At 36.9% G+C, this 16,018-nt stretch overlaps 1 protein-coding gene across 2 annotated transcripts in view; it reads left to right on the top strand.

Moving 5' to 3' along the window:
* Positions 1–1,608: 1,608 nt before the first annotated feature.
* The window catches only part of BBS7 (Bardet-Biedl syndrome 7), a 41,695-nt gene continuing 27,285 nt past the window's right edge, over positions 1,609–16,018 (top strand). Inside the window, exons 1-5 of one of the 2 annotated variants that reach the window (XM_022596328.3) lie at positions 1,609–1,853; positions 3,462–3,527; positions 6,096–6,158; positions 7,570–7,745; positions 15,043–15,229. In XM_022596328.3, coding sequence (XP_022452036.1) covers positions 1,818–1,853; positions 3,462–3,527; positions 6,096–6,158; positions 7,570–7,745; positions 15,043–15,229 — 528 coding nt within the window. In that variant the 5' untranslated portion in view covers positions 1,609–1,817. The remainder of the gene's footprint in view (positions 1,854–3,461; positions 3,528–6,095; positions 6,159–7,569; positions 7,746–15,042; positions 15,230–16,018) is intronic. The other variant, XM_022596327.3, reaches the window with a different exon arrangement.

Raw genomic sequence — 16,018 nt, forward strand, 5'->3', positions numbered from 1 at the left:
GTAGTATTTCTGTAGGCAGAGTGTGGTATGCACAAAGGAAGGACTGATGAAAGTGAGTCAAGTAAGGTCAGCTCTCAATCAGATCATGGGTCACTATAGGCCAGCAATAGTCAGAGGGTCCCTGAGGCCTTTTCGGGGGGTCTGTGATTTTGAAGGTATTTTCATAACAATAAGATGCTACTTGCCCTTTTCACTGTGTGGACATTTGTACTAATGGTACAAAAGCAAGGTTGGTTAATACTGCTGGTACTTAAGCGTGGATCAAGGCCACACATTGACAGGAAACAAAGTTTCATGTAAAAATGTTCTTTATGAAGCAGTGAAAATTGTTAATTTTAAGCCTCTACTCGTAGTACATATCATTTTTTTTTTTTAATTCGGCCATGCCACGTGGCATGTGGGATCCTAGTTCCTCCACCAGGGATCGAACCTGGGCTCCCTGCAGTGGAAGGGTGGAGTCTTAACCACTGGACCACCAAGGAAGTCCAAGTACATATCCTTTTTAATACTCTGTGGGGTGACATGGGAAGTATGCATGAAGCATTGCTACTGAATACGGAAGTACATTAGTTGTTTCAAGGAAAAGCATTTGTATGATTATTTGAATTGCTAGCTGAACTCACTGTTTTTTTCGTGGAACTTTTTTTGAAAGCACGACTGACAAATTATGATTATTTAGACTTGGATACTTGGCATACACTTTCTTGTGAATTCAAGAAGGAAAACTATCATTTCAAGGAAAATAATTGACATTTGTTGCCAATGCTTCAAATTCAAGCTTTTAAGCACAAATTAGAATTTTTCAAAAATTTGTATCTGCCATCTGAGGTTGACAACTTTCCAACACTTCAAAACTTTTCTGATGGAATCTGTGATGATATTAACAAGTGGACTTTTGGAGATGTTGTATAATGAAGCCACATTGCAATTAACTTTTCAAAAACTACCACTTGTTGAGTTTGGACCACATTTTCTTTATATACTTAACAAAGAAACAAAAAACAACATATACCAATAGATTGTATGCAGAAGTAGATCTGGGACTCCCCTTTTCACTGTTCAGGTGGACAGTGAATAGATTTGCAAACAAAGCCAGTCTTTTTACTTTTCTTTATTTTGGAAATAGTTATTTTTCATTAAAATATTTATATAATGAGTTCATTTTTTTCAATATATTTTTTAGAAACTTAGTTCTAATTTCTAATATGGTAAATATCAATAGATAATTCATATAACCAAAAGGTCTTTGGGGTCCTCAATAGTTATAAGAGTTTTGTAAAGGGGTCCTAGAGCCAAAAGTTTGAGAACTCCTATGCTGCTGTAAGCTAACTCTTATGGCGGTGAAACCTAATTCTTTGAGGGATCCTTTCTAGTGGCGGTGAAACAGGTCAGAATCTACCAAGACTTCAAGTTAAGGCTCTACACAGAAAAGACTTAAGACTTGGGGCTCAAGGCGGTGGCGGAGGCATAGCCAAGACTGCGTCTCCGGTCTCCCTGGAAACCACCCTTCTCAGGTCTCCTGGAGCTCGCCCTCCGTTCCTCTCCGCCTCTCATTGGAGCGGGTTAAGTCAGTGGGCGGTCTGTCGGGAGGGGGTGGGGCTTCATTTCCTTCCGGGGCCCTCTCTCAGGAACGTACGGACGTCACGCAGGACGCCGCTGCCCTGACGCTCCGCCTTTGCATCCCCCGCTGAGCCCTCAGTAGTTGGCGTTGGCCCTCAGTGGGGAAGCAAGCTTTTTCCCTTTGGAGGCCTGGGGTCCCGCAGCCTCTATCCTACCTGGCCTGGCCTGGCGCTGCCCAGCGCGTCCGTGCCTCCGTCATGGATCTGAATTTAAACCGAGCGGATTATTTACAGGTAAACCTGAGGGGTTGGGGCGGTCGCTGCGCGGGGTGAGCTGCGCTCCCTGAGAGGATTCGATCCTTCCACTGGCGTCTGTTGGGGTGTCTCGGCGGCGACGCGGCGGCACAGGAGCGGATCTGGGTGCCACCCTCCAGACACCTTGCTCACGGGCAACTCCGGCTTGTTGGTGACGGTCCACGGGGACTTGGAAAGAGGGAGCACGCGCCTCCGCGGTGCTGGCGTCTGCCAGGTCCTGAAGATGCTCTGAATGTCCTGATGCGCCCCCGGATTCCTCCCCGGGGCCCTTCTCCTCCTCCCCGGCTGCAGCTTCTAACTCCCTGATCTCCATCTGTACCCAGTCCCTTCTGCCGAGCGCCAGACACTTGTTTCTTACTGTGAGCCGGACCCCACGAGCCAGATCATAATAAAAGCAATGACAGCCGTTTTCGAGCGTCTAGTTTATTCTCAGATCTTAACACACGTACATATATTTAATCCTCATAAAAATTCCTAAAGTAGGTACATGAGGATCAAGGGGCTCAGAGAAGGTGATTTACATGATATCGGAAAGGATGGAGTTCCTATTTGAAACAAAGCCTCTGACTCCAGAGCTGGTGTTCTTTCTGGTACATCACCCTGCCTCTCAATATTTCAGCCCTAGACTTTCTCTCCTTCTCCATCTCCTTTTTTCAGTAATCCTATTTTGGCTAATGGTACAAATGTTTGTCCTGTCACTTTCCTTGAGAGTCATGCTAGGTACTTCCCACCTTAGTATCTTCCATATCCATCTGGTCACCACATTTTGCTGCTTTTATCTCCTAAATATCTCACGAATCTGTCCCATTTGCTCCCTCCATCTCTGTTACCCCTAGTTCAGTCCTCATCTTCTCTTGCTTGGATAATTGAAATAGCTCCTAGCCTCCAGCTTACCTCCCTCCAAGACATCCTTCATATCATTACTAGATTGATGTTTCAAAAATACGGATCTGAACAGATTAAACTTTAATACTACCCCCTAGAATACAGAATTAAAGGATAGACCTATACTATATGTAAATTCTTGCATTCTCTGTTGTTTCCACCAGTTTCTCTCTCTTTGGTCCCATTCTCCTCCCCTAACCATGCACCACTAGTGACAGTGCCCTGCTGAGCAAACCATGCTGTTTCCATCTTCTGTAACTTTTGTAAAATAATCTTCATCAGCATGGTGGTATTTTAGCTAAAATCTTTTATGTTGCGTTTTCAATAATAATCTATTACCAAAGATTTTAAATTACAAACACACTTTAACAAGTGTATGAAGTTGTAAAAGAAGGCTTATAGAAATATTTTTTTGGTGTGAAGTATCTTGCCAGTAATGCCACGTTATTATTTTTGACTTGACAACTTTATAGCATAAATTTTACTATTTTTGATTGTTTCCTGTATTCTGACTTTTGTAGTATATTTCATTAGAAAATAAGTTCATTGCTGATAATAATTATTTCATATCCCTAATTAATTGCAATAAAAAAACTGAGGCTTACTATGATTAGAATCTGCTGGTCCTTTTAATCTCTGATTTAATAACTTCAAATTAGTGTATCAGAAATCACTCACCAGGCAGCTGATGTGTTTCCTTAGGTGGGAGTGACCTCTCAGAAGACTATGCAGCTACTTCCTGCTTCAAGATATAGAGCCACACAAAAGGTAACGTAGAGATACTGATTTCTCCATATGTCTTCAGCTCTGACAGAGGAGAGGTTTACATTTCCTTCATTATTGATAAGTTTTTTTTTTAATTCTAAGGCTAAAATGGAAATGAATTTCTTTTCATTTGAACAGAGATTAGAATACCAAGGGACATTTATAGACAGCAAGTTTCTTGGACATTATAATTATTATGTACAATTAGTAAATAGTATAAGCAAACTAGTTGAAAACCATATTCCATTTTTGTGGTAATAACTTACCCTGTGTGTACCAGATTGTGTATATGAAAAAAGAAAAAAAAACACAATAGACTGTAGAGAAAATGCTTTTTAAAAACTTTATCATATTTTTAAGAGTAATTAAATATATTGATGTTAATCTTCACATTTAACTAACAATATTGATTATTTTAATAGAAATATTAATCCTGTGATTTCCATAAGACAATTATAATTTCTTGGTAAACTAGTAGGATATTTTAATAGCTGCAAAATAAATATAGTATTCCTATATATTAACATTTTATCAGTATAAATCAACAGATTTTTGACTGTCATTTATTGTATTCACTCAATTAGAGCAACACTTCTCAAACTTTTTGGTCTCAGGACTCTTACACTTTTTAAAAAGATCATTTTATTTATTTTTTATTGAAATATAGTTGGATTGAATATTGAAATATTGAAATATATTGAATATTTGAAATATATTGAAATATATTGAAATATATTAAATATTGAAATATAATATATATATTATATAAGTTACAGGTGTACAATATAGTGATTCATAATTTTCAAGGTTATATTCCATTTAGTTATTATAAAATATTGGCTATATTCCCTGTGTTATACTATATATCCTTTTAGCTTATTTTATACATAGTAGTTTGTATCTCTTAATCCCCTACTCCTGTGTTGCCCCTCCTCCTTCCCTCTCCACACTGGTAACCACTGGTAGTTTGTTTTCTATATCCGTGAGTCTGCTACTTTTTTTTTAATATTCACTAGTTTGTTGTATTTTTTAGATTCTGCATACAAATGTTATCATACAGTTTGTCATTCTCTGTCTGACTTATTTCACTTAGCATAATGCCCTCCAAGTCCATCCATGTTGTTGCAAAAGGCAAAATTTCATTCTTTTTTATGGCTGAGTAGTATTCTTTATCCATCAACTGTTGATGGACGCTTAGGTTCCTTCCACATCTTGGCAATTGTAAATAATGCCACTGTGAACATTAGGGTGCATGTACCTTTTCGAATTCATGTTTTTGAGATTTTTTGGATATATACCCAGGAGTGGCATTGCTGGGTCATATGGTAGTTCTATTTTTAGTTGTTTGAGGAACCTCCGTACTGTTCTCCACTGTGGCTGCACCAATTTTCATTCCCACCAACAGTGTACGAAGGTTTCCCTTTTCAGCACATCCTTGCCAACATTTGTTATTTGTGTTCTTTTTGATGATAGCCATTCTGACAGGTGGAGGTGATATCTCATTGTGGTTTTGATTTGCATTTCCCTGATGATTAGCGGTGTTGAGCATCTTTTCATGTGCCTGTTGGCCGTCTGCATTTCCTCTTTGGAAAAATGTCTGTTCAGGTCTTCTGCCCATTTTTTAATCAGGTTGTTTGTTTTTTTTTATGTTAAGTTGTATGAGCTGCTTACATATTTTGGATATTAACCGCTTATTGGTCTTATTATTTGCAAATCTTTTCTCCCATTCGATAGGTTGTCTTTTCGTTTTTTTTGATGGTTTCCTTTGCTTTGCAAAAGCTTTTAAATTTAATTAGGTAAATCAGCTATATGTCAATAAAAATAAAAAGTAAAAAGTTTTAAAAATATCAAATAAGTCTGTCACAACCTCATTTTGATAATTTTTTTTATATATAAATTTATTTATTTAGTTTGGCTATGTTGGGTCTTTGTTGCTGCGTGTGGGCTTTCTCTAGTTGCGGTGAGCAGAGGCTACTCTTCGCAGCGGTGTGTGGGCTTCTCATTGCGGTGGCTTCTCTTGTTGCGGAGCATGGGCTCTAGGCGCGCAAGCTTCAGTAGTTGTGGCACTCGGGCTCAGTAGTTGTGGCTTGTGGTCTCTAGAGCTCATGCTCAGTAGTTGTGGCGCACGGGCTTAGCTGCTCCGTGGCATGTGGGATCTTCCCGGACCAGGGCTCGAACCCGTGTCCCCTGCATTCTCAGGCTGACTCTTAACCACTGCGTCACCAGGGAAGTGCCTGATAATGTTTTAAAAGTTAATCTTAAAATGTTCTTATGCTCCAGTTAAAGGAAAAAAAAAATTGCCTCCTTGTCATTTCTGTCTCTATTTTCTTGTTCTGTTTACCTTGTAGGAACAGAACAGAAAGCCAGCTACCTCCATAACAACTCTTCATAGCCTTCTCTTTGGCCCTTTCTTACAATTCTTTGGTGGATATTTTTTGTGGGGATGTCTTTACTAGATTTTCTGGTCTCTACTTTTAAAATCATAATTTATATATTGAGAATCTTGTTTTCCCCATATAAGTTAGTAGGGCATAATGACAGTAATTTTAGATTCTCTTCAATCTGTTACAGGTGGTTGTTGGAGATCATGATGGAGTAGTTATGTGCTTTGGCATGAAGAAGGGAGAAGCAGTGGTATGTGTACCTTTTGAATACTCCTACATTAAAATTTTTTCTAAAGCATAATGAAAAATAGGTTGAGGGAAGTAGTCATATGAAGTATGAGATTACAGGCAGCATGAGAGTCATTTGCTAGCCATTTGTAAAACATCTTTGACAGCCTAGGGTGATATATTAGTTTTTTATGCTGTGTAACAAGTTACCTCAAATTTAGGGGCTTAAAACAAAACACATTTATTATCTCACGGGGCAGGAGTCCAAGCTCGAGGCCTCACGTGGCTGCAACACATGTACAGCCAGGCTCTATTTCTTTCTGGAACTCAGGGTCCTGTTCCAAGCCCATGTAGTTGTTGGAAGAATTCAGTTCTTTACTGTTGTTGGACTGAGGTCCCCACTTTATTGCTGTCCATAAGCCAGGGCCTGCTTTCAGCGTCCTGAGGCCCACCACAATTCCTTGCCATGAGCTCTTCTCCCAGGCCCTCGCACAACATGGTGAACTGCTTCTTCAGGCCAACAGGGAAATCTGTCCAGTCTGCTAAGATGGAGTCTTATATAACAGTGTAACATGGACGTGACCGTCACATCACCTTTGCCACTTAATATAGCCTAACCAAGGAAGTGAGTTTTATGTTATCATATTCCCAGATCATAGTTTACAAGTGATGGGTCTGAGATGTGAACTCTTATATTCATTCTACATTATATGAAATTTGCAAAAAGATGAAGAGGGTAAAAATTACCAGAAACTCAGTGTTTCCATTGTTCATATATCCTTCCAGATATTTTATTCTCTGTGTATAAGTCATTGGCGGTGAAGGGAAGAAACTGATGCCAATAATAATATAGAAGATAATGAGGAATAAACTAAGGATGCAAATGTTTCCAATTAAATAGAGAGATATGAAGTTATATGCTCAGGTTTTCAGTAAATTCTACAGTCCTTAATTTATACTACTAAAATTTATAAAATTGTAAGGGAACCAGGAGAGATTAGTTTTAAAAAGATGATTAAGGTATTAGTTTTAAAAAGATGATTAAGGTATAAAAACATGTGCACTGGAACCAGCTGAGGAATCTTGGTAAAATGCAGATTCTCATTCAGTAGATCTGGGGTTGAGCCTGAGAGTCTGCATTTCTAATAAGGTAAGTGATGCTAATGCTGCTGCTTAGCAAACCCTACTTTGAGTTGCAAAAGTTTAGATTTTAATAATGTCATTGAAATGCAATGTGAGTGGGAATAAACGTTGCAAAGTTTGAAGATATTTAGCAAAAAACCCAGAAGACCACTGGATACATTTGTATCTAAAGGTGTTCCTATTTAGAACTATAATATGTTGTAAGTTTAAAATCACAGCATTTTTTATGGTAAAAGAAAATACTTGGAATAAATTTGTGTACTTAATTTTTTCCTCAATGGTTTTTGCAGACAGTCTTCAAGACTTTACCTGGGCAGAAGATTGCCAGATTGGAACTAGGAGGGGTTCTTAACACGCCCCAGGAGAAAATTTTTATTGCTGCAGGATCTGAAATTAGAGGCTTCACAAAGAGAGGAAAACAGTTTCTCTCTTTTGAAACAAACCTCACTGAAAGCATTAAAGCTATGTATGTTTATTCTCTTTTTTATTTTTACATATCCATTTACAATATTTTGGATAGGTGACAAACATCAGATTAAGTATCACATCTTAGTAGGTTATCTGGGAAATAATTAAAGATACTTTATTAGTCGGAAATTAAATTTGACCTGGAGTCAATACAAAATCAATTGGGTGTTGAAATCTTATCTTTTTAAGACATTTATAGTATTTATAGCTTCATTTTTGACTAGTTAGTTCTGTTATGATTCATGATCAAAGTATAAAAGAAGTGAAAGAAAATCTCCAGATATTTAGGTTCGTGTTGCTTTGCTGTCTCTGGTAGTTCTGATTTTGAGGTAGCATCATTTTGTCAAAAGCCTGGCCATCAAAGTTAATGACTACCAAAAAGGTGTAATTTCAGGTGAGTCAGGTAAGACTCTAAGTGAAAAATAGCTTCCTTAATGGCTTCCTGCTATATGAAATTTTGCAATTAAAATTTTAGTTTTTGAATCATGGAGAACTGGAAGAGGCTTTAAAGTTTATCTATCCACTGTCCTTCAAACCTGCTACTTAGGAGAATCCCTTGGAAGCTTTAAACAATAGATTCCTCGTACTACCTCATACCTGCAGAATCAGAATTATTAGGAGTGGGTTAAAATAACAGTTTTTCATTTGAATCCTATGCAGCCATGTTATATAAGAAGCCAGACCTTGGTTTGGAAACTACTGATCCAGAATTCTATTAATGTATAGCTGTCCTGTGTAATTCTGTATAATGCACAGCATGTGTCCTGATGTCTGGGCTGTAAAACTTAGGTTTGGTGAGATTAGATAAGAATTAAACAGTGGCAAGTGGAAGTAATTTCAGTGGCTTAATAAGAATATCATTCATTTCTAGAAATGCTTTTCTAGATAGGCATGGCCAGTGGTAATTGTGAAATACTAAAACCAAAGTAGCTAATTATTAGCATACCTCCACATTCAGAAAGGAGTTTCCCAGCAAATAGTCTCTTTAGCTAGTTTCTTAAATGTTTTTACTGGAGTGGCGGAGGTAGGATGGAAAGGTTCTTTACTCAGTTTTTGAAAATTTATTATCTGAATCACCACATTGATAAGGTTGCATGGGAAAACAAGATTAGAACTTGAAAATATTCAGTAAGAAAACTGACCACTTATAAAATTGATTACCACTCATTAATCCTTCCCTGCTTATAAAGCAGATGGATTTGAAAATGAAATTTCAAATCTTGTAAGAGATTTAGAATTTCATTAAGTTGATAAAAATTATATTGAGAACTTTTAATTTATTTATTTATTTTAAACAGCAGGTTCTTATTAGTTATCTATTTTATACATATTAGTGTATATATGTCAATCCCAATCTCCCAATTCATCCCACCACCACCAGCCCCCCGCCACTTTTCCCCCTTGGTGTCCATACGTTTGTTCTCTACATCTGTGTCTCTGTTTCTGCCCTGCAAACCGGTTCATCTGTACCATTTTTTTAGGTTCCACATATATGCGTTAATATACGATATTTTTCTCTTTCTGACTTACTACACTCTGTATGACAGTCTCTAGATCCATCCACGTCTCTACAAATGACCCAATTTCGTTCCGTTTATGGCTGAGTAATATTCCATTGTATATATGTACCACATCTTCTTTATCCATTCATCTGCTGATGGGCATTTAGGTTGCTTCCATGACCTGGCTATTGTAAATAGTGCTGCAATGAACATGGGGGTGCATGTGTCTCTTTGAATTATGGTTTTCTCTGGGTATGTGCCCAGTAGTGCGATTGCTGGGTCATATGGTAATTCTATTTTTAGTTTTTTAAGGAACCTTCATACTGTGCTTCATAGTGGCTGTATCAACTTACATTCCCACCAACAGTGCAAGAGGGTTCCCTTTTCTCCACACCCTCTCCAGCATTTGTTGTTTGTAGATCTTCTGATGATGCCCACTCTAACTGGTGTGAGGTGATACCTCATTGTAGTTTTGATTTGCATTTCTCTAATAATTAGTGATGTTGAGCATCCTTTCATGTGTTTTTTGGCAATCTGTATGTCTTCTTTGGAGAAATGTCTATTTAGGTCTTCTGCCCATTTTTGGATTGGGTTGTTTGTTTTTTTAATATTGAGCTGCATGAGCTGTTTATATATTTTAGAGATTAATCCTTTGTTGATTCGTTTGCAAATATTTTATCCCATTCTGAGGGTTGTCTTTTTGTCTTGTTTGTAGTTCCCTTTGCTTTGCAAAACCTTTTAAGTTTCATTAGGTCCCATTTGTTTGTTTTCATTTTTATTTCCATTACTCTAGGAGGTGGATCAAAAAAGATCTTGCTGGGATTTATGTCAAAGAGTGTTCTTCTTATGTTTTCATCTAAGAGTTTTATAGCATCCGGTCTTACATCTAGGTCTCTAATCCATTTTGAGTTTATTTTTGTGTATGGTGTTAGGGAGTGTTCTAATTTCATTCTTTTACATGTAGTTGTCCAGTTTTCCCAGCACCACTTATTGAAGAGACTGTCTTTTCTCCATTGTGTATCCTTGCCTCCTTTGTCATAATTTAGTTGACCATAGGTGTGTGGGTTTATCTCTGGGTTTTCTATCCTGTTCCACTGATCTATATTTCTGTTTCTGTGCCAGTACCACATTGTCTTGATTACTGTAGCTTTGTAGTATAGTCTGAAATCAGGGAGTCTGATTCCTCCAGCTCTGTTTTTTTCCCTCAAAACTGCTTTGGCTATTTGGGGTCTTTTGTGTCTCCATACAAATTTTAAGATTTTTTGTTCTATTTCTGTAAAAATTGCCACTGGTAGTTTGATAGGGATTGCATTGAATCTGTAGGTTGCCCTGGGCAGTATAGTCATTTTCACAATATTGATTCTTCCAATCCATGAATATGGTATATCTCTCCATCTGTTTGTAGCATCTTTAATTTCTTTCATCAGTGTCTTATACTTTTCTGCATACAGGTCTTTTACCTCCTTAGGTAGCTTTATTCCTAGGTATTTTATTCTTTTTGTTGCAGTGGTGAATGGGATTGTTTCCTTAATTTCTCTTTCTGATCTTTCATTGTTAGTGTATAGGAATGCAAGAGATTTGTGTGCATTAATTTTGTATCCTGGAACTTTACCAAATTCATTGATTAGCTCTAGTAGTTTTCTGGTGGCATCTTTAGGATTCTCTATGTATAGTATCATGTCATCTGCAAACAGTGACAGTTTTACTTCTTTTCCAATTTGTATTCCTTTTATTTCTTTTTCTTCTCTGATTGCCATGACTAGGACTGCCATAACTGTGTTGAATAATAGTGGCAAGCGTGGACATCCTTGTCTCGTTCCTGATCTTAGAGGAAGTGCTTTCCGTTTTTCACCATTGAGAATGATGTTTGCTGTGGGTTTGTCATATATGGCCTTTATTATGTTGAAGTAGGTTCCTTCTATGTCCACTTTCTGGAGAGTTTTTATCATAAATCAGTGTTGAATTTTGTCAAAAGCTTTTTCTGCATCTATTGAGATGATCATATGGTTTTTCTTCTTCAGTTTTTTAATCTGTATCATATTGATTGATTTGTGTATATTGAAGAATCCTTGCATCCCTGGGATAAATTCCACTTGATCATGGTGTATGATCCTTTTAATGTGTTGTTGGATTCTGTTTGCTAGTATTTTGTTGAGGATTTTTGCACTGTATTCATCAGTGATATTGGTCTGTCGTTTTCTTTTTTGTAGTATGTTTGTCTGGTTTTGGTATCAGGGTGATGGTGGCCTCATAGAATGAATTTGAGAGTGTTCCTTCCTCTGCAATTTTTTGGAAGAGTTTGAGAAGGATGAGTGTTAGCTGTTCTCTAAATGTTTGATAGAACTCACCTCTGAAGATATCTGGTCCTGGACTTTTGTTTGTTGGAAGATTTTTAATCACAGTTTCAATTTCATTACTTGTGATTGGTCTGTTCATATTTTCTATTTCTTCCTTGTTCAGTCTTGGAAGGTTATACCTCTCTAAGGATTTGTCCATTTCTTCCAGGTTGTCCATTTTATTGGCATATAGTTGCTTGTAGTAGTCTCTTATGATGTTTTGTATTTCTGTGGTGTCCATTGTAACTTCTCCTTTTTCATTTCTAATTTTATTGATTTGAGTCCTCTCCCTCTTTTCTTGATGAGTCTGGCTAAAGGTTTATCAGTTTTGTTTATCTTCTCAAAGAACCAGCTTTTAATTTTATTGATCTTTGCTATTGTTTTCTTTGTTTGTATTTCATTTATTTCTGCTCTGATCTTTATGATTTCTTTCCTTCCACTAACTTTGGGTTTTGTTTGTTCTTCTTTCTCTAGTTCCTTTAGGTGTAAGATTAGATTGTTTATTTGAGATTTTTCTTGTTTCTTGAGGTAGGCTTGTATAGCTATAAACTTCCCTCTTAGAACTGCTTTTGCTGCATCCCATAGGTTTTGAATCATTGTGTTTCATTGTCATTTGTCTGTAGGTATTTTTTGATTTCTTCTTTGATTTCTTCAGTGATCTCTTGGTTATTAAGTAGTGTATTGTTTAGCCTCCATGTGTTTGTGTTTTTTACATTTTTTTCCCTGTAATTGACTTCTAGTCTCATAGCGTTGTGGTTGGAAAAGATGCGTGATATGATTTCAATTTTCTTAAATTTACCGAGGCTTGATTTGTGACCCACGATGTGATCTGTCCTGGAGAATGTTCCGTGTGCCCTTGAGAAGAAAGTGTAATCTGCTGTTTTTGGATAGAATGTCCTATAAAAATCAATTAAATCTATCTGGTCTATTGTGTCAGTTAAAGCTTGTGTTTCCTTATTAATTTTCTGTCTGGATGATTTGTCCATTGGTGTAAGTGAGGTGTTAAAGTCCCCCACTATAATTGTGTTACTGTCGATTTTCTCTCTTATAGCTGTTAGCAGTTGCCTTATCTATTGATGTGCTCCTATGTTGGGTGCATATATATTTATAATTGTTGTATCTTGGATTGATCCCTTGATCATTATGTAGTGTCCTTCCTTGTCTCTTGTAACATTCTTTATTTTAAAGTCTATTTTATCTGATATGAAAATTGCTACTCCAGCTTTTTTTTGATTTCCATTTGCATGCAATATCTTTTTCTATCCACTCACGTTGTCTGTATGTGTTCCTAGGTCTGAAGTGGGTCTCTTGTAGGCAGCACATATGGGTCTTGTTTTTGTATCCATTCCGCGAACCTGTGTCTTTTGGTTGTAGCATTTAATCCACTCACGTTTAAGGTAATTATTGAAATGTATGTTCCTAATACCATTTTCTTAACTGTCATGGGTTTGTTTTTGTAGGTCCTTTTCTTCTCATGTGTTTCCCACTTAGAGAAGTTCTTTTAGCATTTGTTGTAGAGCTGGTTTGGTGGTGCTGAATTCTCTTAGCTTTTGCTTGTCTGTAAAGCTTTTGATTTCTCCATCGAATCTGAATGAGATCCTTGCCGACTAGAGTAATCTGGGTTGTAGGTTCTTCCCTTTCATCACTTTAAATATATTGTGCCACTCCATTCTGGCCTGTAGAGTTTCTGCTGAGAAATCAGCTGTTAACCTTATGGGAGTTCCCTTGTATGTTATTTGTTGTTTTTCCCTTGTTGCTTTCAATAAGTTTTCTATGTCTTTAGTTTTTGCTAATTTGATTACTCTGTGTCTCAGCATGTTTCTCCTTGGGTTTATCCTGCCTGGGACTCTCTGCGCTTCCTGGATTTGGGTGGCTATTTCCTTTCCCATGTTAGGGGAGTTTTAGACTATAATCTCTTCAAATATTTTCTCTGGTCCTTTCTCTCTCTCTTCTCCTCTGGAACCCCTATAATGCGAATGTTGTTATGTTTAATGTTGTCCCAGTGGTCTCTTAGGCTGTCTTCATTTCTTTTCATTCTTTTTTCTTTATTCTGTTCCGCAGCAGTGAATTCCACCATTCTGTCTTCCAGGTTACTTATCTGTTCTTCTGCCTCAGTTATTCTGCTATTGATTCCTTCTAGTGTATCTTTCATTTCATTTATTGTATTGTTCATTTCTGTTTGTTTGTTCTTTAATCCTTCTAGGTTTTTGTTAACCATTTCTTGCATATTCTCGATCTTTGCCTCCATTCTTTTTCCAAGGTCCTGGATCATCTTCACTATCATTATTCTAAATTCTTTTTCTGAAAGGTTGCCTATCTCCACTCCATTTAGTTGTTTTTCTGGGGTTTTTCTTGTTCCTTCATCTGGTACAAAGTCCTCTGCCTTTTCATTTTGTCTATCTTGCTATGTATGAGGTTTTCCTTCCACAGGGTGCAGAATTGTAGTTCTTCTTGCTTCTGCTGTCTGCCCTATATTAAGAGAACTTCTGAAATCGTATGCAGAGCCACAAAATGAAGCCATTTGAACAATAATTGAAGAAGAGAAAATCAATGAGGATCATTATAGGATAAGGAATAATTTTAGTATCAAAAATTTTTTAAATAGACCTTAGAGGAGAAGTGGAAAAATAGGTGAAACCGTCAAATAAATACCCTCTTTATGATCACGTGGTGATAGCTATCTAGAAGTGATGATAATATACTAGTATATAATTTTTGTCAAAAATTTTAGCTCCGCAGTGGAAACTTGATTCATTATAAGAATTTTAACATAGTTGTGATTATTTATCTAAATTTTGTTAAATATAATTTGAAATGAAGTTATTATTTCTTTTTTCAAGTTAAAATTCTAGTGAAGTCTTTTTTCCCACTGTTTGTTATTTAGTTTCAAGTAGATTCAGTTCAAATAGCCTTATTCTATTTAGTGTGGTAGTAAGAAAGCTAACTGTAGAGTTAAAAACTGAGTTGCAATCCAGTCTACTGTCTACTAGTTCCGTGCCTTTATGCAAGTTACTTAACATTTTATTATTCTCCTTAAATAGGGATAATAATGGTCCCAAGTTTATAAAGTTATGAGGATTGAGCTAACACATGTGTCACTTAGGACAGTGCTTGGCCTATAGTACACATTCAAAAAAGTTACTTTTTGATATAGTAATTGTCTTCAGATATAGGCAATGAATATTACCATTATCTTGTCTTTGTTTTCAGTTCTTCTGAGCTCAATTTTTGAGAAGCCTGAGGCCTGTAGAACCTCAGTTTCAGCTTTCAATATCAATGCTTTACCAAAAGGCTAGAAATTAAGTGGGGGAAACGAAAACAAACAAAAAGTGTCCTCTGAGTCTGTGATAAAATGATAGTAAACTGTATATAAATAAACTTATTTTCATCTCTGAAAATAATTCAGGAGCTTCCTGAATCTTATATTGATATCTTAAATTACTTTTAATATTCTCAGGCACATATCTGGCTCAGACCTTTTTCTCAGTGCAAGTTATATCTATAACCATTATTGTGACTGCAAAGACCAACATTATTACCTTTCTGGAGATAAAATCAATGACGTCATCTGCCTTCCAGTGGAAAGAGTACTTCGTGATGTACCGGTGTTGGCCTGCCAGGACAGAGTACTCAGAGTTTTACAGGTTGCTGTTATTTGCATTTTTATAGTTTTTCATAATTTAGGTAAAAAAATATTGCTGAACAGTGTATACTTGAGATAAATTACTTTAGTGACTACTACTTTAAATATCTTAAAATTATATCTTGAAAAAATTTTTTAATATTTTAATTAACTAAGTTTTATTTTTTTTACTTGAGGCGAATGTGTAGAAATCTTTGACAGGATTTTAGAGAGGCATATACGGAAGAAAGGACACTTTTCCCCCCACACATAATATATGAGTTAGTACAATAAGAATCTAATGCCTTTGCTATAGGGAACCCTTCCTAGCTTTTCTTTTTTTTTTTTTATGGTACGCGGGCCTCTCACGTCTCACTGTTGTGGCCTCTCCCGTTGCGGAGCACAGGCTCCGGACGCACAGGCTCCAGACGCACAGGCTCAGCGGCCATGGCTCACGGGCCTAGCCACTCCGCGGCATGTGGGATCTTCCCAGACTGGGGCATGAACCCGTGTCCCCTGCATTGGCAGGTGGACTCTCAACCACTACACCACCAGGGAGGTCCCCTTTTTAAAAAAAAATTTCTTCCATCACCCTCCCCTCTCCCAAAAAATCAAATTAAAGGATGAAATTGGGTTGGGGAGAGGGTGTTAGGCTTTAACAGGAGAGAGTTGAGATCAGAGTTGTATCATTTGAGTTTACCCAGCATTTATGACAGTATGTTGAACAGAATAAGCACTCAGTAAATATTTGAAAAAGCATTTACTATCTTTATATTTCTATTAAAAACCATGATTGGCTAAAACAACTACT

This window comes from Delphinapterus leucas, chromosome 5 (assembly GCF_059928025.1).
Source record: "Delphinapterus leucas isolate spDelLeu-1000000601 "Yukka" chromosome 5, BTC_Dleu_Yukka2, whole genome shotgun sequence".
Lineage (NCBI taxonomy): Eukaryota > Metazoa > Chordata > Mammalia > Artiodactyla > Monodontidae > Delphinapterus > Delphinapterus leucas.